The sequence below is a fragment of the Oenanthe melanoleuca genome, chromosome 5 (assembly GCF_029582105.1).
Source record: "Oenanthe melanoleuca isolate GR-GAL-2019-014 chromosome 5, OMel1.0, whole genome shotgun sequence".
In the NCBI taxonomy this organism is placed as follows: Eukaryota; Metazoa; Chordata; class Aves; order Passeriformes; family Muscicapidae; genus Oenanthe; species Oenanthe melanoleuca.
In genome coordinates this window covers 51,019,392-51,045,563 of record NC_079339.1, presented here as the reverse complement: position 1 = coordinate 51,045,563, position 26,172 = coordinate 51,019,392, and the positions used below count along the sequence as shown (strand labels likewise).

At 45.5% G+C, this 26,172-nt stretch overlaps 1 protein-coding gene across 4 annotated transcripts; it reads left to right on the top strand.

Annotated features, from left to right (window-relative positions):
• The first annotated feature begins 1,891 nt into the window (after positions 1–1,891).
• LOC130254556 (exocyst complex component 3-like) lies at positions 1,892–25,921 on the top strand. 4 transcript variants are annotated; one of them, XM_056494221.1, is made up of 12 exons: positions 1,892–2,363; positions 3,721–4,315; positions 5,912–6,029; positions 9,538–9,612; positions 11,761–11,861; positions 12,838–12,930; positions 14,176–14,308; positions 15,248–15,358; positions 17,094–17,249; positions 20,216–20,337; positions 21,810–21,995; positions 23,920–25,921. In XM_056494221.1, the coding sequence occupies exons 1-11, from the start codon at positions 2,078–2,080 to the stop codon at positions 21,988–21,990; spliced, it is 1,971 nt and encodes a 656-aa protein (XP_056350196.1). In that variant the 5' UTR covers positions 1,892–2,077; the 3' UTR covers positions 21,991–21,995; positions 23,920–25,921. The 4 variants fall into 4 exon arrangements, 3 of the variants coding, with proteins under 3 accessions (XP_056350196.1, XP_056350197.1, XP_056350198.1); XR_008840755.1 differs by lacking the exon at positions 20,216–20,337; XM_056494222.1 differs by lacking the exon at positions 12,838–12,930.
• Positions 25,922–26,172: the final 251 nt, after the last annotated feature.

The following is a 26,172-nucleotide window of genomic DNA, read 5'->3' as shown; positions in this document are numbered from 1 at the left end:
TGATTGAGTGGGTCAAGTGGTCCATGGAGTAAGAGCTGGTCCTAACCTCAGGATGTCAGTCCATCTTTGCTGTCACTCCCTGTTTTCCACAGGCTTCTATTGTATTCCCTTGAAAGAAGCTTTCTGGGAAAACACAGCAATTCCCACACATCATGCTGCCACAGTTCAGGGCACGATCTGCAATTGTGTGTTCAAAATCTGTGTTCTGCAGAGAGTCTTGCCTTCAGGACTGGCACTTTGACATCTAATTTTCTTCCACGGAGAAGTCTAGGGAAATGGTTTTTGTTAGAGACAGGCTTGTTGGAAAAATGCTGATGAAGTGAAACATAAACATATTGTGTTGGAGTTTTCATGGGAAAATATTGCTGAACGGTTTCAGCAATCCTGGAATGCTTCTCTCAGTACTGACCCTCTTAGTCCATCTTGTATTCATATACTGTGCAGCTATAACATACCAAATGAAACATTTCAACTTTAGCTTATTAAAAATTAAGATCAAAATGGAATGTGTATAAAGCCTCTCAATTTTCAACTTTATTCACAAACTGGGAAAACACTGTGTTTTGCAACCTCAGTATTTCCTACTGGCAGCAGCTCAAATGTGTGACCACTGCTGGAATTTCTGTTTCTCTTTCCAAATGAAATGTGTTTATTTCCTCCTCCCTATTGTTACTAATGAATCAAACAGCTTTGTGATAACATGCTGGTGGAATTAAGCACCTAAAAAAGCCAGAACAACATAACATTTACTTGGTTTCCAAGTAGGAAATTAGTGGAATTTTACTATCATGAAAATATAGAAAATCTTGGAAGAAACTGCAGGCATTAAACCCAGAAATATGAATTAACATATTTGAAACAATCTAAATGATGTGTGGAAAATCACCCCTTAAATTCATACCTCCTAAATCATTGTTGCATAGTGTATGGTTTTGAAACAATACAGCTTGTAATGATTAATACAAACTGCCCTCATCTGATGAAAATCCTCAGATTTTTGATTTAATATTTATAATAATGGAATGGAGAATTAAACACAGTTTGTAATTCTCTTGCAAGAAGGGCGTGGTAAGGACAGCATTTCAACTCCTCTCCAAGTTCTCACAGCAGTGTAGGGATTTAAGAAAAAAAATCTATTTTAAATGCAAGCTCCTGGATTTAAAGGATACTTTCTGTGGAGGAATTTTTTCTGTGGTTTGTGGTCAGAACCTTTAGCAGTCCAATGCAGACATACACCTCTTTTTTCTTCACTATTGGATATTGGCTGGTGAACTGATCCATGTGTGTGCATACATGTCTGGACACTCACTCACACACACACACACACACACACACACACTCACACATATATGGTGGATTGCTGCAATGTTATGCCATTTATATCCTTGTGTGTGTATATAAATGTAAAATAATACGTAACAGCATACATAGTTGCTGGAATATTGCACATTCCAGAAGGCTGAGATGGCTCTTATCTCCTCTGGGTGGTGTTACTAAAACATGGAAACCAACACCCATTCTCTGGGCCTTTACATCCCTGGTGGCTAGCACTAGGCTTGCTGGGAGGTGAGGCAAAACTTGGCTCCAAACCCAGATGTGATTTCCCTGCCAAAGAAAAACTCAGGTGCAGCCTGGGAATGCGGAGTGGGTGGAAAAGGATGTGTGCTTCATAGAAATTGTTACTAATCAACTCCCTTAAACTGATAGGACTGTCATCAAAATAACCAGCAGTGCAGGGATATTTTATTCATTTAGAAAACGCCCAAAATGCTCCTGGATTTCCCCCAGTGGTTAGATTATGTATGAGGTTTTTGACATTATTTACCCAGAAGAGGGAAGGATTACATAAGAGGGCTGGAAGCCTATAAAAGTGTCCTCACTTGGCACAGCCAGGAACCAGGTTAGACTTTTTCAAAGGCAGCTGAAGCCTACAGCTGCACAAAGAAAAAAAAAATCAGAAGAAGAGAGAACTTCCCTGGGAGATAGACACCAAGATCTCTTTGCATTGAAGTGTTTCTCATGTTTTATTCTGATATTATTCCCAGTTGGACAGAAAGCACCTGAATCTGCTTGGATCATGAGGAAGACAAAGCACTCCTGGGCAGCCTTTGTGGGAGAAGGAAACAAGAGGAGAGAGAAGATGATTGGGGAAAATGAAAGAATACTGCCCAAGGCCACACATGAGGAGAGAAAGAAGCAGGAAGCAAAGAGGAAAGGGAAATTGAAAACCTTGGCAGGCAAATTGCTGAAGACTGTGGTTGGTGGGAAGGAGACAGTGGAGAAGGCTGGTGCTGAGGGTGTGGCAGGGAATTTGCTGAAGAGGCCAATCAGTAGGAAAGGAGTGGAGAGAGGGACGCCTGCAGGTAACCTTGAAGTTATCTCTGGGTCCAGGTCTGGATCTTCTCTGCCCCTCCCATCCTGCAGGCTTTTGTTTTTCATCAGCTTCTGGATTAGGTGCTTTCCACTCTCCTCCTCCCCATCCTTCACCTGAATTCTTGTCCCTTCTGAGCCCTACACTTGCTACTCTGGACAGTTCTGTATTTCTCTTTTTATTTGCCTCACAAATGTTTATCTTCACTGCTCTTATTTTTATCTCTGCAAAGACTCCTGATGTGTCTTGTGAGAAAGATGATGTACGTGTGGCTGACACCCATCCGTGTGACTGTGCTGTTCCTCCACAGATGGGAGGGGGAGGTGGGTTGCACACAGCCTCGTTATGCCAATTAAACATTTCCCATGTGTTGCATGTATTGAGGCAGCATAGGTGCAGCTTGTAGACCCCTCCTGAACAACTTGCCAATTGTTTTGCTGAACATCCTTGCATCAACCCTTTTCCATTTCATGTCATGTTCCTCCTTCCAGTCCTGTTCGGTTCAATTCTTATTTCACGTATGAGATGTTTTCATAGAGGAAAGGTAGGAAGGATATAGGCAAAACATAGTGGAAGTTCATACTCCTTTCATTCTTCACTCTATATCCAAAGTTGTATCCTGAATTATTTAAGTCCTACTGCTTCTGGCTTTACTTAACTTTCCCTGCATTCTCATCAAGTTCGATTTGTCCTCTGGGCTTTGCTCCAGGTACCTTTGGACAAACCTTAACCCTTCGTTGCTCAACCTTGTAATCTGTAAAACACACAGGAAAAAGCCCTGCAGCTCTTGTGCATCTGTTGTGAGAGTGTATTTAACTCTGTTGGTTGGCTGGATGTGCTAGGTAGCATACACTGGAAACAAGCAGCACTGAAAATCTTCCTTCCAATGGAGCATGCAGCGCTTTGGTCCTGCTGGGGTTTCTGTAGAGGAGGCAGAGAATTCCTTCCAGGCTTGACTTTCAGCTAGTGGCTTGTTCATTAGATGTCCTTCCTTTAATGCTTTTCTTCTGGGCAGAGGGCACATTTCTTAAGGAAAGATTGTAATTAATGAACCTTCATTGCTCACATGAGGTGGTCTCTGGAACAATGACAGAAAGCTGCAGACTAATCTGCAGGCTTGGTTAACCTAGGGGAGAAAGGATGAAAGAAATTTAGCAACAAAAAAGGAAACTTGCTTGCTCTGAGGAAATGGAGAGATGCTAGTGGTAGACTTTAAGTGGGCTGATCTTGAGTGGATCCTGAGGAATTTTGGAATACATATAAACTAGATACTTCATTACTTGGATATTAAAGTGATGGTCCTACAGACAAGTGAACAAACAGAAAATTGTGTTCTTATTCTGTTGCAGAGGAAACCATCTGCAGATTCATTGAGCAAGGAAAATTTTTGGAAGCCTGTGATCAAATCCATCATCTGGAGCATTCTGGGAATGATAGTTTGGGAAAGTCTGAATCACTTTATGCACTGCTGGCTGAACGAATGTGGACTACAGTGGGAGAAGCACTCAATGGAAATGACAGGATGCTCCTGGAGCCATTGCAGTCAGTGGGAGAATCACTGAAGTGGGAGAAGCAGAAGGAAGCAGAATGGCTTGGCAACAGCTTAGAGACAGAGTCTGTTTCCACCTGGAGCCCAAACTTCTGGAGAAAAGATCTGGAGGAAAAACTAATGGAGTACATGACTGCTCAGATTCCCCTTTTTGTTTCCTCTACTAACACAGATGAGACTGCACTAAAACAGCACCTGAGTCACCTGGAAACAGCATTTCTCCCCAGCCTGGAGCACAGAAGTGCTGTCTTCAAGGAAGCAGGATTGCTCGTCACCTTTGCCCGCTGCTGTCATGCCTCTCTGTGTTCTCACCTTGCCACACTTAGTGACAGTTATTGCTTCAGCTTCAGCCAAACTCTTTTAATTTATGAATGGATCATTAAAATGCACAAAAGGTATGTCTGAGGGACCTTTTTCCTACATTTTTTCTGTATCTCTATTTTTTGTTTCTGAGAATAGTCCCTGTTTCCTGATAACATAGTGATGATCAGGACTCTTGTTGAGTTTAAGTTTGCCCACTGCCTCTTTTATCTTCTGTGCTCTCAGAAAAAGAGCCTTTTTTCATTGCACTACTGCCTCTTTCTAAATCCTTAATACCAGGATTTCAGGGGTTTACCTGAGGTGGGCAGGTGTTTTTCTGCTGGACATGCACAGTTTTCTGCTTTATTGATCAATATCTTTCCTCTCATCAAGCCTTTTTTAAGAAGGTCCAGAATACTCCAATGACCCCACAGTAATTTCCCCTGGCCTTTATGTCAGCATGGTGCCCTATGGGTTTCTCTTGTTCTGTCCTTGGTTCTCCTGCTGCTTTATCTGGCTTGTAGTTTTCCACTTGTTTCTGTATTTTCTTCATTAGTGTTCAGATCACAGGAAAAACATGAAACAGATCATTAAATTCCTGCCTAAGTTTGGGGAAACAGATATGCCTTTCCCTCTGAAGAGTGGCACATCTGGGACCCTTTGACCCAATGTGAATTCAAAGCCTATGGGTGTCATCAAAGACTGGAACTTTCTTCTGATTTCCTTTTTTATTGTGGATGAGGTGTTTGATTCTGTGTCCGTGGTTTAATTGCTACTTGGCAGCTCCAATCTTCTTATGCCCTAATAGTTCTCAGCTTTTTGGATTATTTGATTGCTTTCATCCGAGCCTAAAGCTTCTCTTTTCCTTGTATTAATTACACTTATAAATCCTTGATTAGCTCATTAGCAGTTCATCAGGTGGGCTTTTCCCCCAGCCAGCTCCTGAAGGAGGGAAGCAGCGTGGTGGGTGCACACTGGCCATCATCAGACACATGGCAGATGTGGTCAGGAGGCATTCCCTTTTACTGCTGCTTTTGAAATGGTAAAACTTTGGAGCAATAGATTGATGAAATACTGAAAACTATAATAAAATTGGAGGTGAAAAATTAAGTAATTTAATTACATAAAGAAAAGTCAAATATAGGAAAAAATGTACTATATGAATGCAGAATTTCTTGAAGGAAAAAAAAAACCCAAACAACTAAGACTAGTGACTGTATTAGTCAGATGGTAGTGAAAAAAGTGGAAATGAGAAGAGCAGAGACGCCATACTTCAGCATTTGATTTTTCCTCTCTAATTACAGTTACAACCTCTATGAAAGTTCATGCATAGATGCAGTTGTCTTGGTATATAGCTGCTTCTCATTTCATTCAGACAGAATATGTGACACTTGCAAAATTGTGCATTTATGCAAGTGTGCTAGGGAGACTCTCCCCAGACTTGAGAAGGAATTGAGCAGCAGCAATGAGGGGAGAGGGGAGCAACAAGCCAAAACCTTAACTTGGGCAGCAAGCGTAGGAAGAAGGAAAAGAAACAGCACAAAAGAAAAGCTGGCAAAAGGCCATTGAAAAGATCATCTGCTGTGCTGTGGCTGCCCAAGCATGGCAAACACCGCTGGGTCCGTGCAGGGCACCCTGTCCCTTCGTGTGAGGCTGCGTGCCCCTCGGGCTGACTCTTGTGTCTTACACAGCGGCAGCCAGGCGTGTGTGAGATCCGGGCACACCCCCCAGCACAGCCTTTCTCTTGGCGCACAGTGCCTCGTGTGGTGTCTTTGGAAGACTGAGGAAAAGCTCCTTGCAATCGCACGGGTAAGAACTCCGGAGTTTTAACCCGATCTGCCGGTTTTATTCCCATGGTTTTAAATTAAGGGGTGCCCTTGTTAAACAGCCAGCTCTGCTCATGCATGTGTGAGTCCCAAGATCTCCATCTTGACCGAGTTTCATTGCAGAGCCCAGGTGTGAAGACCCATGATTGTCTGCTGCCAAAGGGAGGCTGCCCTGTCCTTGTTCCTTAGCAAGGAAATGCTGGGACATCTGCAAATCTCTCTTCATCCCACTGCTGTACATTCAGAGAGCTGCAATCTGCTCTGCTCAGAAGCCCATTTATCTGGAGGAAAGGGACACTATGGGTGAAACCCACTTCCTTATTGAAGGGCATTCCAAAATGTTTTCACCCTCTCTCCATATGCTGATGATCTCATCGTGTGAAACAGCTGGGGTGTTTTTACAGCCCCTTTGCCTCAGCTGTGCAGGATATTGAGGCTGCGAAATTTGTTTGTGTGTGGACCCCTCACAGTCCTCTCCAGCCTGTCAGACTGACACTGCTGGTGTTAGAGCAAAGATTATTTCCAGAGCTCAGCACAAGAAAATGTGCAGCTGGTGCCCACCCAGCAGCCCTCCACAGAGAATCCTGCCTTGTGATCCCACAGGTGACCCCAGCCCTGCAGCTGCAGCATCTCTTCCTTTTCTCACCAAAGCTCCCTCTTTGAAGAATTCTGTTGAGACATGTGGAATACAAATGAAGCAAAGAAGATGTGCTGTAGCTACAGGGAGTTCCAGAGGAAACCACGTTATTTGGAAACCTCAGTGGGGCCTCTTTTGTTCAGCTAAAGCTGAAATGCAACAGCAGGAGTTACCACACTCAGCTCTCTTGCTTTCCATTTCCACCAGCCCCTGGGGAGCAGAGGAGGGGAAATTCCATGGCAAACTGCTGAATCATCCCAGGGAAAGTACTCTAAATTGCAGGGATTTTCCTCAAGAAGTATTCCCTGAAGGAGAACACAAAGGTAGTCACAAGCATGGGAGTAGAAGTACCAGCTGGTGACAATATGCTTAAAGCCTACTGGTTTCAGTGTTTAAGTATCTTTATGGGCTGTTTTTAATCATTACACTGGGGAAGACCATGTGCTCTTAAGCTTCTTTTTTAGCATTTGTTTCAATGAAGGAAGTGACTTTACTCAGGGAAGTGCCACTGAGGTTATCCTAGAGCAAGTCACTGAGTCATTGACAAGCCATCAAAGATGCTGACTAACACTGATGGGAAACTGAACTTTTTTTTAGTTCCCTCTAATGCAATAGCTGAAGAATGTTTTTGCTTAACCATGGGCTTTCTGTTTTCCTGATACACATGTGCTGAGCAGGCTCACCTCAATCTGGCAGTGGTTATGAGCTTTTGTGCCATGCTGCCCTGAGTTTTCATGCCACCTTGGATCCTGAAGCATCACAGCTCTATGTGGTGCTGAGTTGTACAGAAAGAACAGAGCTGGAATTACTGGACAGTGTAGCACAGCATTGCTCCAGCTTGCTTTAAACCTGGCCAGCTTGGGAACAGCTCCAGATTCAAGCTAATGAGCTTAAGTGGACATAAGCTGGCTCCATATGGAAAAATGGATGTCTCTTCAGCTCAGTGGCACAGCTTATGAAACCTGCTTTATCCTTCTGTTTCTGCTTCTAGGTTAATTCAGCCCTTCATGATGCTAATACACAGAAAGTTGTTATTGAGCAAATATCTTACTGTTATCTCTTAACAATTGTCATATATTATTGTGACTAAATCACATGGTGTGTGATTTGCCACTTCAATGGATGACTAAATTTTTCAGAATGAGAAGATCCTGACCAGAATAAGCCATGGTCTACTTTGCTTATGAATACCTGGCTTATCATTGAGTGTGGCAACCTGATACCTATGCAAACTAAAAGCACTTTAAACAGAAATGAGTGGTGAGAACTGAGAGCCCAGATACCACGTGGGGTTCAAAACCACTTCAAAACTCCAATGTGGGGAACTTGGTCAGCTCTGCATGCAGGCAGTATTCCCCTCAGTCTGGACATGTCTGGATCCTTTGAGGTTACAAAGTTGGTGAACTGAAAATGCTGATGCCACCGATTGGGTTGCCAGTCTGTCACCTCTGCCCTTGCTGTACTGGGGAGTTTGACAAGAGTGCAAGGCAGACCTTCCATCATGATGCCAGGGCTCACTCTCATACTCACACTGACCTGCAAAGGATCACTTGGGTCTGTGTCTTCTCTCCTCTATTTTTTCAAATGGACAAAAGGAGGACTGAGAAGCTCATGTTCTGCAGTCAGAACAGGTGTACTGACCATCCACAGATCTGAAGCCTTGCAGCATTTTGATCAGGCAGGAAGAAACAAGACGTAAACTGGGCCTGTTTATTACAGCAGAAGTTTTGGTCCTTTCCACATTGGAGCTTTGGTGCCTGATGTGCTGGTATCAGTACAGGCTACAGACAAGCTGTTTCTAATTCAGACACATCATCTGATCCAAAACAACTAAGTGCTGTCCTCAACAAGTTATTAGTTGCTTTCCAGTTCCTCACTAAGCCGTGCTTTGTCCCATTGTGGGGGGCAGGCTTGAAGTGTTTGTGCAGCTCTGCTGGGATGTGCTATCTCAGCACATAGTGTTCACACATTTGCTCACAGTCAGGTGATGGCTCTTGTGAGGAAAGAAATTTTTCTGGGTTGTTTACAACTGCTTATTTGTCTTTGATTAGCACTTTTCAGTGAATATGGGAGAGCAGTTGTTTTGAATATACTTTTGATGAAATTCTTCAGCTGACAGCAACAAATTTCCTAATTCATCAGCCAGAAAAGAACAAAGACCAAAATGGGAGATCAGACTTTACATTCCTTGGAGGAAGATTCAGTAATGAAAGAATAAATAAGCAAACCAGTCTTTTGAGTTTAAAGCTTCTATAAAGGTCAGATTATGTTTTAAGCAACAAGCCCTTTCTCTGCAGTGCTAGCTTTGTTTTTACAGCCATTCAAACTAGCATAAGCCGGCCAAGTCTTGGGAAATTTCCCATCGTGCAGCCTCATGGGGCCCATCTCACCATGACAGTAGCTCTAAACACTAACCCAGCTCCTCTTTGCACTCACCCTGGCTCAAGCAAGGGAATGGTTTTAATTAATGCTGGCTGGTTTCTGCGGGTGCTGGTTGGAGAGAGGAAGGGTGGAAAATCTCAGCTACAGTAGCTGGCAGCATGGAGATGTGTCTAAGCATTGTTTTGCTGTGTGGGCGCCTTCATTTGAGCTAAGCTAACTAGGGAAGACTGTAGATAACCCAAGCTGACATTGGGATGAAAGAAAGCTGCAAATCATTTAAACTCAAACAAACAATGTGGAACAAAACAGAACAATGTTATTAGGGCAGCTGGAAAGTAGCCAGGCTTTGGGCTAAATGAGACAGTCAAAAAGATGGAGGTGGAAATTCATCTAGTCCAAATGGATAATGAAAGGGTCATTATGAATGCCATTGTATCTTAACTGTCTTTTTAAATTTTCTTTTATCATTTAGAAGGAAGTAGGGAAAGCACTGAAAGAAGCCTTTGATATTGGGAAACCCCCTCGTGCAGATGCTGCAGTCATTGAGGTAAATGGGGGGAACAGAAAATCTCCCTTTGGGGCAGTGGTGTTTTTGCACACAAGTATGTGGATATTTGGCAAGACTCAATTTTGCATGTCTCAGTCTAAGCTCAATGTGTAAAAAGCCTGTAAGCTGGCTGCCATACTTGAGCTATGTCTGTTTGCTCCCAAAACTGTTTTTGTCCTGGGCATACATAAAGAAAGAAAGAAAAAAATCCCTTACTAAACTAAGTACAAGCATGAGCTGATTTAAGCTGAAGCTGCATTTTCATACATGCTCCTGGATCTTTATGTAACCATTTGGAAAGCTGTGGTGTGTGTTACCCAGTCTGCTCTGTGTGAGCTCTGCAGAGCACTTTTATAAAAGCAGGGAGAGCTGCTGAGCTGTGGCAGGGCCCCATGTCTGGCAGTGCAAATTGCAGGCAGGCTGCTCCCTGCTCGTCCCTGCTGAGCCTGCTGCCCTGGTGGGTCAGGCAGGGTGGGGATTCTGCAGAGCCCAGCACAGGCTGGGTGTGCTCCAAGGGCACTGCAGGAGCACACCCTGCTGACTTGGGAGCAGCACATGCTGTGGGCAGAATGTATTTGGATCAAGACCTGCAGAAGGATTAAAATAAATCCTGGAGTTTACATTTGGGCTCAAGTGAGGCTGGAGATCAGGGGTAGGTTGTGGGCTGTTATGACTGTATCTTTCTTCTCTGCTTCCACCACCCCAATGGCAGTCCCATTTCAGGTCTTGAGGGAGGGAAATAGCTCCATGGTCCTTTGGGATGGCAGACAACCTCAGGCATTGGAAGCATTGCAGATCAACAGCAGCTGGTTTTCCATGTGAGGACACAGCTTCAGCTGGCAAACACTGGATTTTCTGGCCCATCTCAGACCCAGGCACCAAATGCAGAGCTCACAACAGAGACTGTTTCCTCATTGCCTTGTCCTGTGCCTGCTGAAGCAATGGAATATGCCCAGTGTTATGCCCAGTGTTGTACCTGTTCTAGGGTGACTTTTAGCTACCAAGATGGTTTTTTTCCCTGCTCCTGGCTCAGAGTGGAAAGTTTTCTAACAGGAACTAGGACAATCCCATAGTTTGAATCCCATAGTCCTCATATCTGTAACATCTGGCCATGCTTCAGCATGAGTGGATTCACTCTGTTGTGTATGTAACTGACAGGTTTGAATGCTCTGGGGTGGGTGATGGAAAAGCCTGGATTAATAGGAAAGCCTTATAAAATTACCACCTCCTCAATTTTCTCAGGCTGACACTTAAACTTCAGATGGAAAATGAACAAGGTGTCATGGAAACTCATCAGCTGTGGTTTTCTGACACTTTGGGGTGGCATATTTTATCCTGTCCCTTTGGGTGAGCTTTTACATCTGTTATGAGCAGTGGAAAAACCCATTCATGATGTGAGTCACCCTTTGTCTCTGGCTGACGAGCACTGTGAGGGCACAGCATATGGGTCCATCTGTCTCCTTTTATCCATCTGGCTCTCCTCCCCTAGAAGCTTTTGTTTCCACAGAGCAACTAATGGGCAGCATTAAGTTGCCACCTGCTCAAGCCTGCCCGATATGGGGTGAATTTTGAGCTGTCTGGCACAGCCCATCTCCTGCAGACACCTGGGCCACCCAGCTGGGGTCAGTGGGGCAGGACTGTAGGGTTTGATACACAGAGAGGTGCCAGGTGTGAGTGGTGGTGGCTGGAAGGTGCCACTTGCCCTCTTCAGGCATCCCACATAGAGACCCTGACAGAGGTGCTGGGCATACAGGTCTTCAAAACCTTCCTTTCAGTGGCTGCACCCAAATTCATCTGTGAGGGTGAGTCAGGTAGAAGCACAGGTGCTCCTGCAGATGGCAGGTCTGTGTATGAGCTGATCTGGCAGGCTGGATGTGGCCAGCAGAGAAGCAGGGATAAGCTTTTACCCTAGCACAGGCCTGCTGACCACAACAAAAACAGTGGTAGCAAAGGTGTAGGGTCAGGCATTACAATCAGGCTGATGAAAAATACATTTATTTCCACAAGGACTCTCAAAACTAAGCAGAAGTTGGTGCCTAGAGGGCAGAGGGATTTGCTGCAGGGTGAGCAGTGGGGATTTATTCCTGTTCACTGCATAGGGCACAAATGGCTTTGGCCAGTTCTCCTCTCACACACTGAAATCCACAGATACTAACAGAGAAGACAGAGGCTGCCAGGCGGGTCAGCGAGAGCCTGAGCGAGAAGGTGGAAGCTGAGTGCCTGGAGGAGTGCCTGAGGTTCCTGGAGAGGTAGGAAGGATGTTGTTTCCCTCCTTGGTAGCATTCTTAATGCTCAAAAGTAAGAAATCCTGATGAAGCAGCTGGTGATTCTATGTTCATCTGGATCTTGATGGCTATTTCTCATCAAGCTGTTACTGGACAGACAGCACTTCACTGCTCTTTGTGTGCTCAGTATTTGTTGTTGGACTAAAGCTGAGGGAACAAAGTGCATCTGGAGTAGCTGGGACAGGATAAAGCCTTGGGGGGAGTTCTGGAGAGGCTCAGACCTTAAACACACCTGGGAAAAGGGGCAGCCACGTGTCCAGTGCCAGGCCTGGCCCTTCCTGCCCTGGCTGTGCATCCCAGGCACAGTGTTTTCTGCTGCCTCTGTGGGAGGGTGGGGAGCTCTGCCCTGTCCTGGTTCTCATAGGAGAATGAATGTTCCTCTGACTCTCTTCATCTGCTTTTTGTTCTTGGGTATTCCTCTCCCATGTATCCCCCACAGCAGAAAATGGCAGAACTACTTGTTTTAGCTAGTATTTTGGATGGAGATTTGATTTAAGATCATTGGCCCTCCACATGATGAGAGGAAGGAAATTCCTATCAACTATCTTCGTCCAGAAGCCCCTTGTGAGACTGAGACTTACAAAGCAGCTCAGAGACCTTGTGGGTTGTTCATTTACACTGGGACACTGCTCTGCAGCTTTATCTGCTAAGCCTGAGTTGCTTCCCAGGAGGAAGTGTAGCAAATCAACCTCCTGCCTCCTCGCCCCTGGCAGAGGTCCCCAGGCAGCTCAAGGGCTCTCCCTGCTGTTCCTGTGTTTTTCTTCCTCACCAGCTGGGCAGGACAGAGACTGTCTTTGTCATGCTGTAGATCCCACCTAGGAGATTGAAACCGTGAGATAAAAAGACAAATAATCACTGAATATTTCTTTGGTTTGCCATTGCTGTTAGATGTGTTATGGAGCACACCAGATTAAAGGTACTTCTTCCTGTTTTAATTTAGCTATGAAGATGAAATAAGAAGCTTTCTCCAGCTTGATGATTGCCTGCAGATCTGCAGCAGCTTACAAATCCTGGAGAATTGCTGCATTCTCAGGTTAGAAAACAGAGCCTCATGACATGAGGAGCAAAACGAGTTTTCTGCTGGTCTGATCTCCTTCTGACTCTGGTATGAGGCCTCCAGCTGGATATGGTCATCCAGCCCTGTGCACACCGGCCTTTAGGCGTGGAGGAACCAGCTGCTGTCAGCAAGACCCTTTCAGAGCCGCCCTGGCAGATGGGGGCTGTGACTGTGACCAGGGCCACAGGGCTGTACTGCCACTTTTTGCCTGCAGGTGCAGGGGCTGTAGCCATCTCCCCCTTCCTGCCCTGAGCAGGAGGCAGGCAGCAGTGCTGTTATGTGTGGGGACACTATCTTGGCTAACCCCTCTGTGGGTTGTGATGTTGCTCCTTTCCCTGGCCTGATCATCCTCCAGCAAGAAAGCCTCATAAAGGTTATGATGAGATGTGTGTGCTAGTGCACTTGGGAGGTGCAATCTTAAATGCTCTGCTGAATGAAACCCCATGGAATATGCCAGGCTCTCCCTGGGGTTGCTAGGAAGGAGGGAAGCAATAAAGCACAGAAGGGTGGAGGAGGATGTTTGCACCTACAAGCTAATTTCAGAAGCATTTGCAGCAACGAAGAAAACAAGGTTGCTTCTCTTCTTCCTGTGTAAAGTTATCTGGGGATCTCTGGAGTCAGCAAAATGCCAAAATCCAACATACACACAGTGATTACTTGACATCAGAGCCTAGGTAGCTGCTTTGTTGGTTGTATTTGAATGTTGCTGATGTTGGATCCTAGACTGAATACTTATGAGTCTCTTTTATGTAATCCTTTACAGCTTTGCTGAGAATGAAGTTGTACACTGTGCCTTTCCAGAATGTAAAATGTCTGGTTTCAAGCTGGTGATAATTTTAACCAGGATTTGCTGACTGGAAGACTATTCTGATGGAAGATAATTGTTTGACTTGTATTTGTTGGTTGTCAAAGGCACATAGGAGGGTCACCCAGACTCTGTTGGGTCTGCTTCATGCTTACTCATTTTTGAGAGTACTAGAATTTTTTTACTGATCTGATCTCACTAGTGATGGGTACAAGTGGAAAGTGCACAGAGCTTTTGTGCCCTTGTGGCAGTGTCTTAACAAGTGCACAAATGTGGGTCACTGAGCTAGCTTAGGACCTCAGCATGTGTCCATTCAATCACCCAGGCAGCTGTGTGGTTACAGTAGAAAGAGTTTTGATCTGAGAGAAAAGCATGACTTGATCTGATCAATACTTTCCATATTTATTTTTTTACAGAACTGTCTGGCACAAGCTAACATACATTTGCAGTGTCAGCACTGACCAGAATGTTAAGGTAAATGGAGTCCTACACAGGATGGAAGATGACATTATGGAGCATTTCCTGCAGACCATCACTTCTAAAGTCAAGGTATGGAAGACCCATTTTAAATCTCACTATTTGCAGACCATATGGCTGGCGTGCACTTCCCTCTCATGTCCTGATTTGGAAAAGCTGAAACCACAGTTTGGCCTTCAAGCCTAGTACTCTCCTCTGCCTTGGCAGAATCTTTACATAGACAGCTTCACCTTTTCCAGTTTTGGGACCCCAGTTTCACTATTTGTAGTGTTGCTGTTGTGCTTCCCAGACCCCAAAAGCTGAATTTCACCTGGTACCTATTCATTCCCAGCAGCTGGGCATCTTCCCAGGACAGTGATACCTCACAGAACCCAGGGCTGTGCTGGAGAGTCAGGATGAAGAGAAGGCTGACCAGAAATGTGTCCCTCCCTTGAGATAAGGTCTCCTCCCTTCACACTTTCTCATATCAGCCTATTAGCCCAGACACTCTTCACCCTTCTGCCTGGAAAACATAGAATTCCAGGCTCCTAACAGTGTGATACTATGCATTTCCCTGGGAAGCTCCCTTGAACATCTTCAGCCTCATTCCACAGGCTCCCTTGGGCAAGCTGGAGGCAGAAAAAGGAAAATTATGAGAAGCTCTGGCTACACTGTGCAGTTTTGGTCTCCAGAGCTTATTGCCAGCCTGTCCCCTGGGCCTACACATCTACATGGGAACTAGGGGTGATGTTCTGACAGAGCACCACAGGAACAGGAAGGGGGGAACAGGAGGCCTAGGGCTCAGGTTTTTATTCTTCTAGGTTTGGGCTTAAGAACTTAGTGCATCCTTCCTGAGTTGGTATTGTCTTTCTTTCATGTTTTGGTTTTCTTTGAAATAAAGGCACAGGATACTGCAGTTTGTGTAGTCTGTTTCTAAGAGCAGAAAGAGCAAAGGCACAACAATCTGTGTCTATTGTTTGTGTGGTGTCCCAACATGTGCACCCTTTGACCCTGTCTGTATCTTTTCCTCAGGGAACACTGAAGGCCTACTTCAAAAAGTGTGACAATGGTTTTGACCACATCCTTGAATCCTTAAAGCAAAGCTTTTTGACCTTTAGGAAGAAAAAACCAGCTATATATGTGGTAAGAAATAAGTAAGAAAGTGAGAACAAGATTTTATTCAGGAAATGATCTTACTAGAAAGATGGAGAGAGATTTTTTCCAAGGGCATGTAATGACAGGACAAGGGGTAATGGATTCAAACTAAAAGAGAGTAGTTTAGATTAGATTTTTGGAGGAAGTTCTTTGCTGTGAGAGTGGTGGGATGCTGGAAGGAGTTGCCTAGAGAAGCTGTGGATGCCCCACCTCTTGAAGTATTCAAGGCCATGTTGGATGGGGTACTGAGCAATCTGTTCTGGTGGAAAGTGTCCTTGCCCATGGCAGGGGAGTTTGAACTAGATGATTTTTAAAGTCTCTTCCAATTCAAACCATTCTATTCCATGAATCACTAAAAGTACTAATTGAACATTTGGATGGCACAATATTAGAACATTAATCCAAATTGAAGTTTTCTCTGTTGTAAAATAGGCTTTTAAATATCTGGTGATCTCAGTCTAGTACCTCTATCCACCAGGGTTGGGTAGTGACAGCTGGGACTTTTCTGTAATTTCAGCAGAGAAAACAACAAGTGAAGAAATGTGGAAACTGAATGTACCTCTCAAATACAAAGGGGAATGTTGAGCTCCCTCCTCTCCTACCATTGCCCTGATACCATTATATTGGAAATCTTCTCACCTTCTATGTGCTTCAACCTTATTTTTAAAGATTATTGATCCCTTTGATGTAGAGTGGACACAGAAGGGTAAAAAGTCCAGATTCATAAAGGGCATAGTGTCTCATGCAGAGCATTGACAAACAACCTTATAAACCAGGTTTTTTCACCTTTACAATAGCCTAAACAACTTGTCTAGGATCTTACACCACCCTTGAGTTTATCTCTTCAGCAAAGAGGTTGGAACCTGGGGAACCCTCTTTGGTGCAGGCTGGATTTGCTGCTGCTACGTGTGCTACATGTTCTCCTAAGCACAGGACCCCCAGGTCTGCAGTCTCTTTGTCAGTGATGATTTTAATTAACACTTTGCAATATGGAAAAAGGTAATGGAAGAGAAAAAAGTAGGATTCTGTTGTTGTTCAAAGCCTGTCACTGAACATTATGTCATATTAGTGCTGGGGCAAGCAGCAGTTCAGTGGTGAAACGCTGTGGTAGAGCTCTCTGTCTCCTGCTTTGTCTGTTTTGGACATAGCTGGGGATTTCCTGTACCTTTGGACTGCAGCCTAACCCTGCTCTGATTTCAATTGCTAACAAAATGTGGTTCCTGTGCAGCAGCCCACCCCTGTTAGAAACACTCAGTGTCCCTGTTGGGCACTGCACAGCCTCTGCACTGGGGTTCTCAGCAGACAATGGGAGCTAAGAGGGAGCTGCTCAGGTACAACTGTGTGCCCAAGGGCCCTGTGTCAAGTGTGGATGCTTGAGGGAGGCTGCATCTGGCTTTGTCTGTAGCCCAAGCTCTCCCCAGGTTATGTATTTGTTAGCCAAGCCAATGTCACTGCAGCTCTGGAGTGTGAGTGACCTCTGTCTCACCTAACTGGTCCCATTGCTTTGGATTTGATATCTCCTCTTATCATTGAGGTTTATGTCATCCACATGCAGCTTGGAGGTAGTCCAAGTGTTAGATCAAGCATTTTAAATTAAACTTAAGCAAAGAAATTGGACAGCCATCTGTATGGGCAGAATATCTGCTGTCTGCCCTGGTATAGGTGTGGTCTGAACCTCGATCAGTGCAGGGAAGTTAATCTGGGTATCTTTGCTCTGCAACAGGCCCTGGTCGAGGCTGTCAATGCCATCATCATTACAGAATATATGCAGGCCCTCCTGACCACTCCCAGGAAACCATCTGCTATGCAGAGGAGGAGGATCATCAACAAAATAGAAGAAGATCATAGGATGATGCAAACCATCTTTAAAGAGTGCTTAGTAAGTCTTTGATATGGTTACAGCTTTGCTCTCTGTCATCAAGAACAATACCAGCAGAGGAAAAGCTCTGAAAGCTACAAAAAAGCTTAAGAGTTTTTACCACAGCAGTATCAAGCTTCACCAAAATGACAGTCAGATGTGCTGACAGCCCTTCTGATCTGTCAGAAGCTGTTAGTTCATGGTTTTGAAATGTGTGACTGGAGGAGGCAAGTTTTGCACTGCTGCCATGACACAAGAACGAGGTGTGCTCCTCTGAGCTGATGAGACAGCTCCAAAGCTGCCAGCTCCCTCCATCAGACCTCTGGTACATGGCAGGGGCTGGCACTGCTTTCCCTTGAGCCTCTGGAGTGATGAACCAAACAGGCTGCCCCACTGCTCCACCTGCTCTCTGGATTGCCCTGAAAGGCTGCTCCTCCCCGGACATGGGGTGTGCATTGCTCCCCCTCTGTGCAGCCTCCTCCCTCCCCACAGGCCCTTCCAGCCCCTCAGAGCTGGGGTGGGTGCTGCCTGAGCCATTTCCCTGTGCTGTGGCGTTTCCTCATGGCAAAACCGTGCTGATGCTGTTGTGGTTGCTGACGGCTGTGGGGAGGAACGAGTCTTCCTGCAGGGGAAACACCTCACACCATTACGAGGTGAAGGCACATTGCTGAAGGTTGGGTGTAAGAGCCACACCTCTGAAGAAAACTTGTGCACAAGTGCTGGCTCTGATTTGCAGAATCAACTTAAGAAGCTTTAAAAAGCCTGAACTCATAATATGGTGTAATTGGCAGTGCTGCACACAGCATCTTCGGATGGCACCAGGCTGTCACATAACTACCCCAGGGCAAGGGCTGCCCTGGCAGCAGTGTCCCCTCCTTCAGCTGGTCCAGCTGGAGAATCACTGCCGTGCAATGTCCCTGACATGGCTCATTAGCAGATGCAGGCTGAGAGTGCCCAGGCATGGTGCTTCATAAGGGGCTAGACTGAGCAGCACAGCAGTGCTTGCAAAGTCAGTCTGGTAACAGGACTCAGATATGACAGCATATAAATCCCCTTGGCTATGCTGGTTTTAATAATTTCACAAATGCTGAGTCATTCTCACAACTTGCCTATTTAAATGCTAGGCACTGAAATTCTATTTTCTCACAGATGAGTACCTTGCAAGACATATGTCAGCAATTCTTACCTTGTCCAATGAATAGAATGAAATAAAAATGGTCATCTGTAGGCCTCTTTAAAATCCTCTCAGACCCATTACAATTAATGCATTAGTTTCATGGTGGAAAGTTGGAAGCTACCAGTGCTTTTAGCTGAAGACCCACCTCTCTTGGTGTGATCAGTCACAGATGAATTAATGCTTTCAGCAATTGAGACATGGGGAATAGCAGGAAGGTTCTCTAATCTTAACTCTGAAGTTTACCAGTAATGCTGTGCTCAGCATTGGCTTTGGATGTAACATGCATGGAAGTGTGCAAAGGAGATACAGGAAATCTAATTATCTATTAAAACCCTACATTAAGCTTGGGTGGAAAAGGGCTGCATCTGGTTAGAACAGTTTCCCCAGTGTGTGCACTTTCTTACTTGATGTGAGAGCACCAAAAGCCTTGGAGGTGAAATGCACAAGAGATTTGCAGGGGACAGCCTGCTCCTTAGTCATGAGGCTCATGGTTATGCATGTGAAATATGAACTCTGCTGCAGACTGAATTTATCATGCAGTTGATGCACAGGCTGCACCTGCTCCTTGCCCTGTTCTGCCCTCTCTTTGGGCTCTTCCTTCCCCTCTGTTCTCAAAACACATTAGGAAATACCTTGCTTCTCTCCTAAGAGCAGTACATGTCAAAGGCACTTAAACACTGCTGACAAAACAACTTTCTTCCCCCTCTTTAGACTGCAGGCTGCTTACCTCTGACCTTGCCTGCCTATGTAGTGCTTAACTAAATCTGACGCCTTCAAATTAATTAGCATTTTGTAATAGTGAGCTTGCCAAGTATGAAGCTGTACAGTACCAGTGCCTCAGGAGCTGAGTACAGCTTGTACACTGAGCAGAGCTAGACATGCTGTGTGCCTGCAGTGCAGGGAGAGAGGGGGAAGGCTGTCTTCAACTATTACTATTATTATTATTATTATTATTATTATTATTATTATTATTATTATTATTATTATTATGTTCAATGCAGAGGTGCCACATGGAGAGTGTGACCTGCTGTTTCTAATGCCCCCTGGGGATCAGGGGACCTGGGCTTCTCCTGTCCCAGTTTGGCAGCCTGTTCTCCGGGTTTGCTTTGTCACAGAGTCTCTGTTGACATAGTGGCATCAATAATTCAGGGAAGCAATTTAATTGCATTACTGCACTGATGAAATATGGGAGCAAGACCTGAAGCTCTCTCTCACTGGTTTATCTGCATTCTGCTTCTCCAGCTCTGCTAAAAATGCTGGATGTTTTTCTGATGAGACTTTTTTCTCCTGTGTGCTCCAGATCAGAGGGAGTTGATCATATGCAACATCCACCAATTATTCATGTTTTTCACTGTCCCTGTTTCCCACTTTTTTCTATTACTATTATTTTTTCTCTCCCTAAGGTTGCTTTTCTGTCCCTGGGCTTGCTTTGGGGCAGCAGAAATGCCAGCATGTTTGGCCAACAAATCTTGTTTTCACATAGGTCAAGCACAAGGGCTGTGCTTGTCTCCAGAAGCAAACCACCTCCCACAGGGTGAAATGAGGGACATTTGCCAGCTTTGCCAAATGCAGTGCAGGAGGGTATTCTGCACTGCTGAATATGGTTGCCCAGCCACCCTGGAAGCAGTCTGTGACTACTCCCCAGGCCCTTTTCTGCTACCCTGGGGGAAAATCAGACTTCTAGACATGCACAGAGACTCATGAAAAGCTCCTAACTCACACAGAGAGATCCCCAGTCTGACATAAGTCCAGCTCTTAACACACTGTGCTGTTTCCCCTGCCCTGAACACAACACTGCTTCTCTCCCCAGGGTCCTGCAGCTGGTTCTCTCAAGGATCCCATAAAAGCAATTTTAGAACTTATTCAAACTTCTGATCCTGAGGGAATGAAAATAGCACTTCTGCCCTTTCTAAAAGAATTTCCTGACCTCAGGTAATGTCTTTATTGGTTTGACTCTGTACTTTCTTACATGGTTACTTGACACCAGAAGATCTACAGCAATATTAGTCCTGTGATACTCTTGCAATGTGTTGGGCCAGGCACAGAGATCCTTTAACTGTACTCACTTGTGCCTGGTTTATATCTTTGCCAGACATGAACTGGTGAAGTTCAGATGTCCTTCTGTAAAGGTAGAGGATGGATGAAACTGCTGTCAACTAAGCAGAAATGCTGTGGAAAAGTACTACCTTAATGCAGAGCTTACAGGCTCAAATGTGTCAAATGTAGGTTTCAAGAACATCCTTAACTTGGGCATTTCATAACTTCCAAACACTTGGCTTTGGGCTTTGACACTTCACCAAACCTTGTATAACTATTTTCACAAGTTTCAAGGTGTATTCAGCAGGAATATACATTTATATTTCTTACAGAAAACTGAACTGGATTAAAAAACAGCTTTTACTAGAAAGGAGAGATCTTAGCTAACTGCATTTTTTCCAAAGCCTGTGGTTTACTGCTTCTACCTTTTGTTCTGATGTGCTGTGCCTGTGTTTTTCCAACTTAACATGATTGTGGTGTACAGCTCTCTGTCACAGGATGCTGTGAGAGCCAAAAGTGTGAATACCTTCAAATGTGGGACAGAAAATTTGTGGTAGATAATTACTTCAGCACCTATTCAACATGACAGTCATGATATAAACCTGCAGCAAGGGAAGTCTCTAGACTTCTTAGGAAGGACTGCTGTGGGCAAAGAAAAAAAAATAAAAAGAAAGACAAAGAGATTATGTTATGCTTAATGTACTTTCTTCTTTTTTATTTTACTACTTTTGAAGGTGCTATTGAGCTAAAAAGATGCTTATCTGATAGAGCATAGCAATTATATATATATATATATGTATGTATGTATGTATGTATGTATGCATATATATTGTATGGGAAGTGGGCATAGAAAGTTCTCAGAGGAGATCATCCTGGTGTGAGTGGATGCACTGTTCTTGATTACAACAGATTATTCTGTTTCAAACCTTGGCTTGGATACATTTGCCTTATATTCAACATGATATTTCCTCACTCAGCAGAACAGTACTCTGTAGAACACAAATCCTGTAACCTTCCAGATAAACAAGAATTAGCTCCATTTGAGGAGAGAAAAGATATCAAAAATGCTTCCAAATAGTTAGAGTTATCTGAAACTTATTGTGATAGATACAGGTCTTTTTGTAGGAATAACCTGAGCTGAACATTTTCAATACTTCACAGGGATGCTGTGTGCCCTGGGCTTGGGACCTGTGAGCTCAGCCCTGTCCCACACATCTGTTGGGATATGGCCTCCCCCATAGGTAGCCAGAGGGTGTCAAAAAGCAGCTTTGGTCTGGTCCAGCAAAACTGAGGGATAAGAAACAAGTTTTTTGTTTGTTTCTTTTCTTTACTCATTCAATTACCTGTCCTCTTGTCCTTTTGGAAAGGAAGGAACATCTGAGTGCAGTGCTGGACATCAAAGATTCACTCAGCCGAGAAGACAGAGCTGCTCTCCTGAAGACATTCCATGACAATTGCAGGGAATCGGAAACAGAAGCAAACTTGCTCTTTGCAGATATAGAAGTAAAACCTAGAAAATATGGACTCTGTGGGTGCCTCTGCTGTTAGCAAAGGTGGGTGTGTGTGAGTGTGCTTGTGTGTAACATGTACCTGCACAGGTAGGCACCCTGCTTACAGGGAGATGGAGCTGTAGTTTCACCTCCCCAGGGTCCTCATTGCTCTGTACACTGGCTTTACTTCCCTCTCTCTGCCTGCAGACTTCCACACCCTGGAGGATAGTGTTGTAGGCAGTGTAGAGTACTGAATGCTTAGATGAGTGATTCAGGTTACAGCAGGGACAAAGGAGAAGACAGGGCTCTTCCCCCCATCTTTCACTCCTGTCTGTGTGTCCCTGCAGCAAGGTCTCTCTGCAGCATCTCCTCCCTCCCAGCTCTTAACCTCTGCATGGGCACAGTCTCCCAGGCAAGTGGTGTTGCCTCCTAGCAGGACAAGCCAAGGAGGATCCTCTCAGTGGTCTTCCTGCTTCTCTGGTGCCAAGGGAAGGGATATGTGAGCCCCACCACTGCTCCCTTCATGACAGCTGCATTAATTAAACCAGGCTTGGCCTCATTTAGGTGACTGTGCTGTGCTGTGCTGTGCTGTGCTGTGAGGCAAGTGTGCCTACTGTGTGCTGGCAGCAGCTGAAGGCAGGAGGGAGGAGGGTTTAAATCAGAGGGAGGACTGTCACTGCAAGGAGTTAAATCCAATGGTCAGAATTGCCAAGGCTCGTTTGGGGAACTTGCAATCACCTTTCAATCTCCTAAGGGACTCCTTCGTAATGGCAAATGGGCATTTTTATTTTCGGGGGGGTCTAATTTGCATCAGATTTCGAAGTTAAGCAGTTCCTCATGGTTTTAAAATGCTGCTTAGTGGAGAACATGCAGCTATTTTCTTCATCTTAAATAACGGACAACTTCTTGTTAGTCCAAAGTTATCCAGCTCCAGCTCAGAGGTGGAGCATTTTGTTTTATGTTGGCCAGGTCAGAGCCCTCAGCTATCAGGAATAGTCCTGCTCAGTTAATAACTGCAGATTGTCAGCAGTTACCTTCTGTTGCATAAGCAGACTAGTCTGAGGTTGAGAAGCACAGTCCCTTTCCTCCTCCACTCTCAGGTGTCACCATTTATTTATAGTTACCCATGTTAGCAGATCAGGGATGAGGTATGCAGGACTCTGCCCTCCAGGCATAGGCAGACAGCAGGCTGCCCCGGTAGTAGGGAAAGAAAGCAATTAGAGAAACAATAAGAACAAAAGCTTCCCCTCCTAATGAAAACTGATTCTGATATAATGAACTGGCTGTCAGCCACCCATGTTTATATCCTGCTCTAAAGAAATGACCCATTATGTCACCTTTGCTTTAGTAAAGATATCGAGGAATGTGTTTTTAAAGCATTGTAAGTCACTTCATCTCCTATTTGGTAAAATTCCCTGGGTAAATAGGTTCCCAAATCCCAGCAGACCCACTGAGTCTGCTGTGTGGTGGGCACACATGCCTAGCAAGGTTTGATCACCTCATCTGAGTTTAGGGGTATCAGTAAAGGTGAAATCAGTTATGGGATATGCCACTTTCCTCCTTTCATGACAGCCCTGTGATTTTGCTGCCATGCCCTGGGGTGTGACCTGTAGGCTCTCTGAGAATCAGCTGCTTCCTCCTGTCCAGGAGCCTATTTATCCCTCCTGTATATGTCAGTGTCAGGACTTTGGAAAAGCACTTAGTTTGGTTGTTTCATGTTAGCACAAAATGTCCTTCCAGAAGAGGAGTGAGAAGGTTTGGCTGTGGAGGGCAGGCAGCAGTGGGGGTGCAGGCAGCAGTGGGGGTGCTGCCCATGGCTGTGGGCCCATGGATTGCTTATCCCAGGAAGTGGAGGATTTCAGCAGGTAAGTGTCGATACAGCTCCATGCAAGAGTGTGCACAGGAGGGATGTTTCTGCTGTTTGACTCTCACACATGCTCTGAAGAGTGCTATTTAATTACTCAGCTTTTTTCTTGCCTTCCCTCAGGCCTGCTGCAAGAAACATGAGGCCTTGCTCCCCTGTGCCAGCATCTGCAAACACAACTCCTTGAAAGCTTCACATGCAGCTGGATGCATGGAGAAGCCTGTCAGCCATAGAAGAAAAAATTTCTGCACTGTTGCAGGAAACCCATGTGGCTCAAATCCTAATCTTGTATGTAAAGTCCAGGAGGAAGATGAATGGGATATGGTTGAAAGACATTTCTTCAAAAATTCCTAGTCAGCTGAGTCCTGGTGGTTATTGCCAGGATGTGGCAAGTGTGGAGGAGGAAGGTTTCCCCTTGCTGAATTCCTCTCTGTTTAGATCCCTTGTTTTGTGAAGTCTCTAATGAAACCAGGGACTGCTGCACCACACGGTGTCCAAGCACTGTAACCTCCCGAGGGATCCAAGACCTCTGTTAGGGAATATTGCCTGGCTGATTGTGCTGGCAATGCCTGCAGGTCTGGGCACCTCAGTTTACCCCTCAAAGCCTGACCTCCACCAGGGGGGTGCAGACAGGGCTGCCTCTTCCCTCTCTCATGAAGGCTGTGACCTACCTTGGGGGCAGCCTGCCATAATGAGGTGTGGGATGGGGAGCTCTTCCTGTATGAGTTTTACAGCTGGCTCAGGAGCATAGTCTTGCATTAATTTTTATACCTCAGTTACTGGAAATTTCCTCGTGGACAGGGAGGGGAAGCCTCATGGGAAGCAGGCAGTAAAAGGAGCTGTTTGTCCCAGACTCTGGGCAAGAACTCTGCTAGTTTTCAGATGTAAATAGGCAGTTCCAAAGGAAAACCACTGACTTTTCTTCCTGATTATCTATGTCACAGCACCCAAGCTGGATGTGATTCAAGGCCCTCCTTTGCTATTGTGTGAATATAGGCTATTACTGCTCCTCCCTGATACAAAAAACAAGCAAAAAATTCTACTTCAGATGTGCAGTGCTTTTCTGAGCAGCCATTCCCCCTCAAGTCTGCTTCCCTAGGAGGAAGAGGAAAAATTTGTGCATAACCTGTCAATGAGTGTAGCAGCGAACATGTCATGCCCTGGTATCCTGAGAAATGCAGACCCAGCTGGGTCCTGCCACATTCTGCAGTGCTGTGTCATCACCCCAGGGACACAGGTGCCCCATCCCAGAGCCCTGTGTGCAAATGGGGTCCTGTTGGGAAGGAGCCAGGGCAGGCTTGTAATTGTCATTAGCTTTGTTCCTGGTGCAGTGCTGAGCATGGGATGAGTGTCAGAGGAGAAGGAAGAAACAGGTTGCTCCATCTCCTGGGAGTCCTCTGTGTGCTTTCAGGGCACCAGGAGACCTTGGCACTGTTACACTTGATCCCTCATGTCACTGAAGGACAGTGAGATCATCCCATGGCCTGCCTGCCCTTCCTGAATGCATGGCTCAAAAGGCCAGTGCTGGTGTCCCTAACATTTCACAGCTGTCCATTGTGGCTTCAGTGAGCCCTTCCCTGGGAGGTGGGAAGGCTGGGGAATCTGGGGGAGCTGCAGCCTGGCTGGGTGGGCACAGGTTGTGCTGTGGGGCTGGAGGAGTACCTGCCTTCTGAAGGTTGTCAGCCCTGCCAGGCACTCTGTGCCAGTCACCCTCCCCTCCTGCTGAATTGCACATTTTTTCAAGGGTGGGAAGGGATGTCAGACCTGGATGGCAGATCCTATTGTCAGGGGTCAGGGCCAGCCTCTGCCAATGGGGATTTCAAGCAACAAGCCTTCCAGAGAAAATAAATAAAACCTTCTCTGACATTTCCATCACTGTCAGGCAAAAAATAATCCTTCAGCATGCAACAGCTCTGGCCACGCACACATTGATGTCTGTGTGTGTCTGTGCTGTTTGACATCTGCAGCCAGACAAGGGTGGCTTCTGCTTGGAAACAGCATCTGGGAGCCCTGAGGGACACCAGGCTTGCCATTGCTGTGTGCAGATTTTGTAGCAGCAAGTTTTTGTACCATGTGTGAAGCATTCACTCATGGAGAGACCAAATAAAGACAAGTTTTTCCATGAGGTTTAATAAAGGTTTCCAGAGCCAGAGGGGCCCAGGGGTGTTGGCTGGGGGTGATGGGGAGAAGTGGCCTGGCGTGGAGGAAGATGGTGTGGGAGGGATGTCCTTGGGCACCCACAGGTCACCTGCAGAGAGCAGATGGTGTGTGGGGAGGCTCCTGGCAGCTCCCCAGGAGGGGAGGCAGTGGCAGGGGAATGCTGGGTCACTCCCTAGGATTGTCTGAGGTCATCAGGGAGGGGAGAGGAGGCTGCAG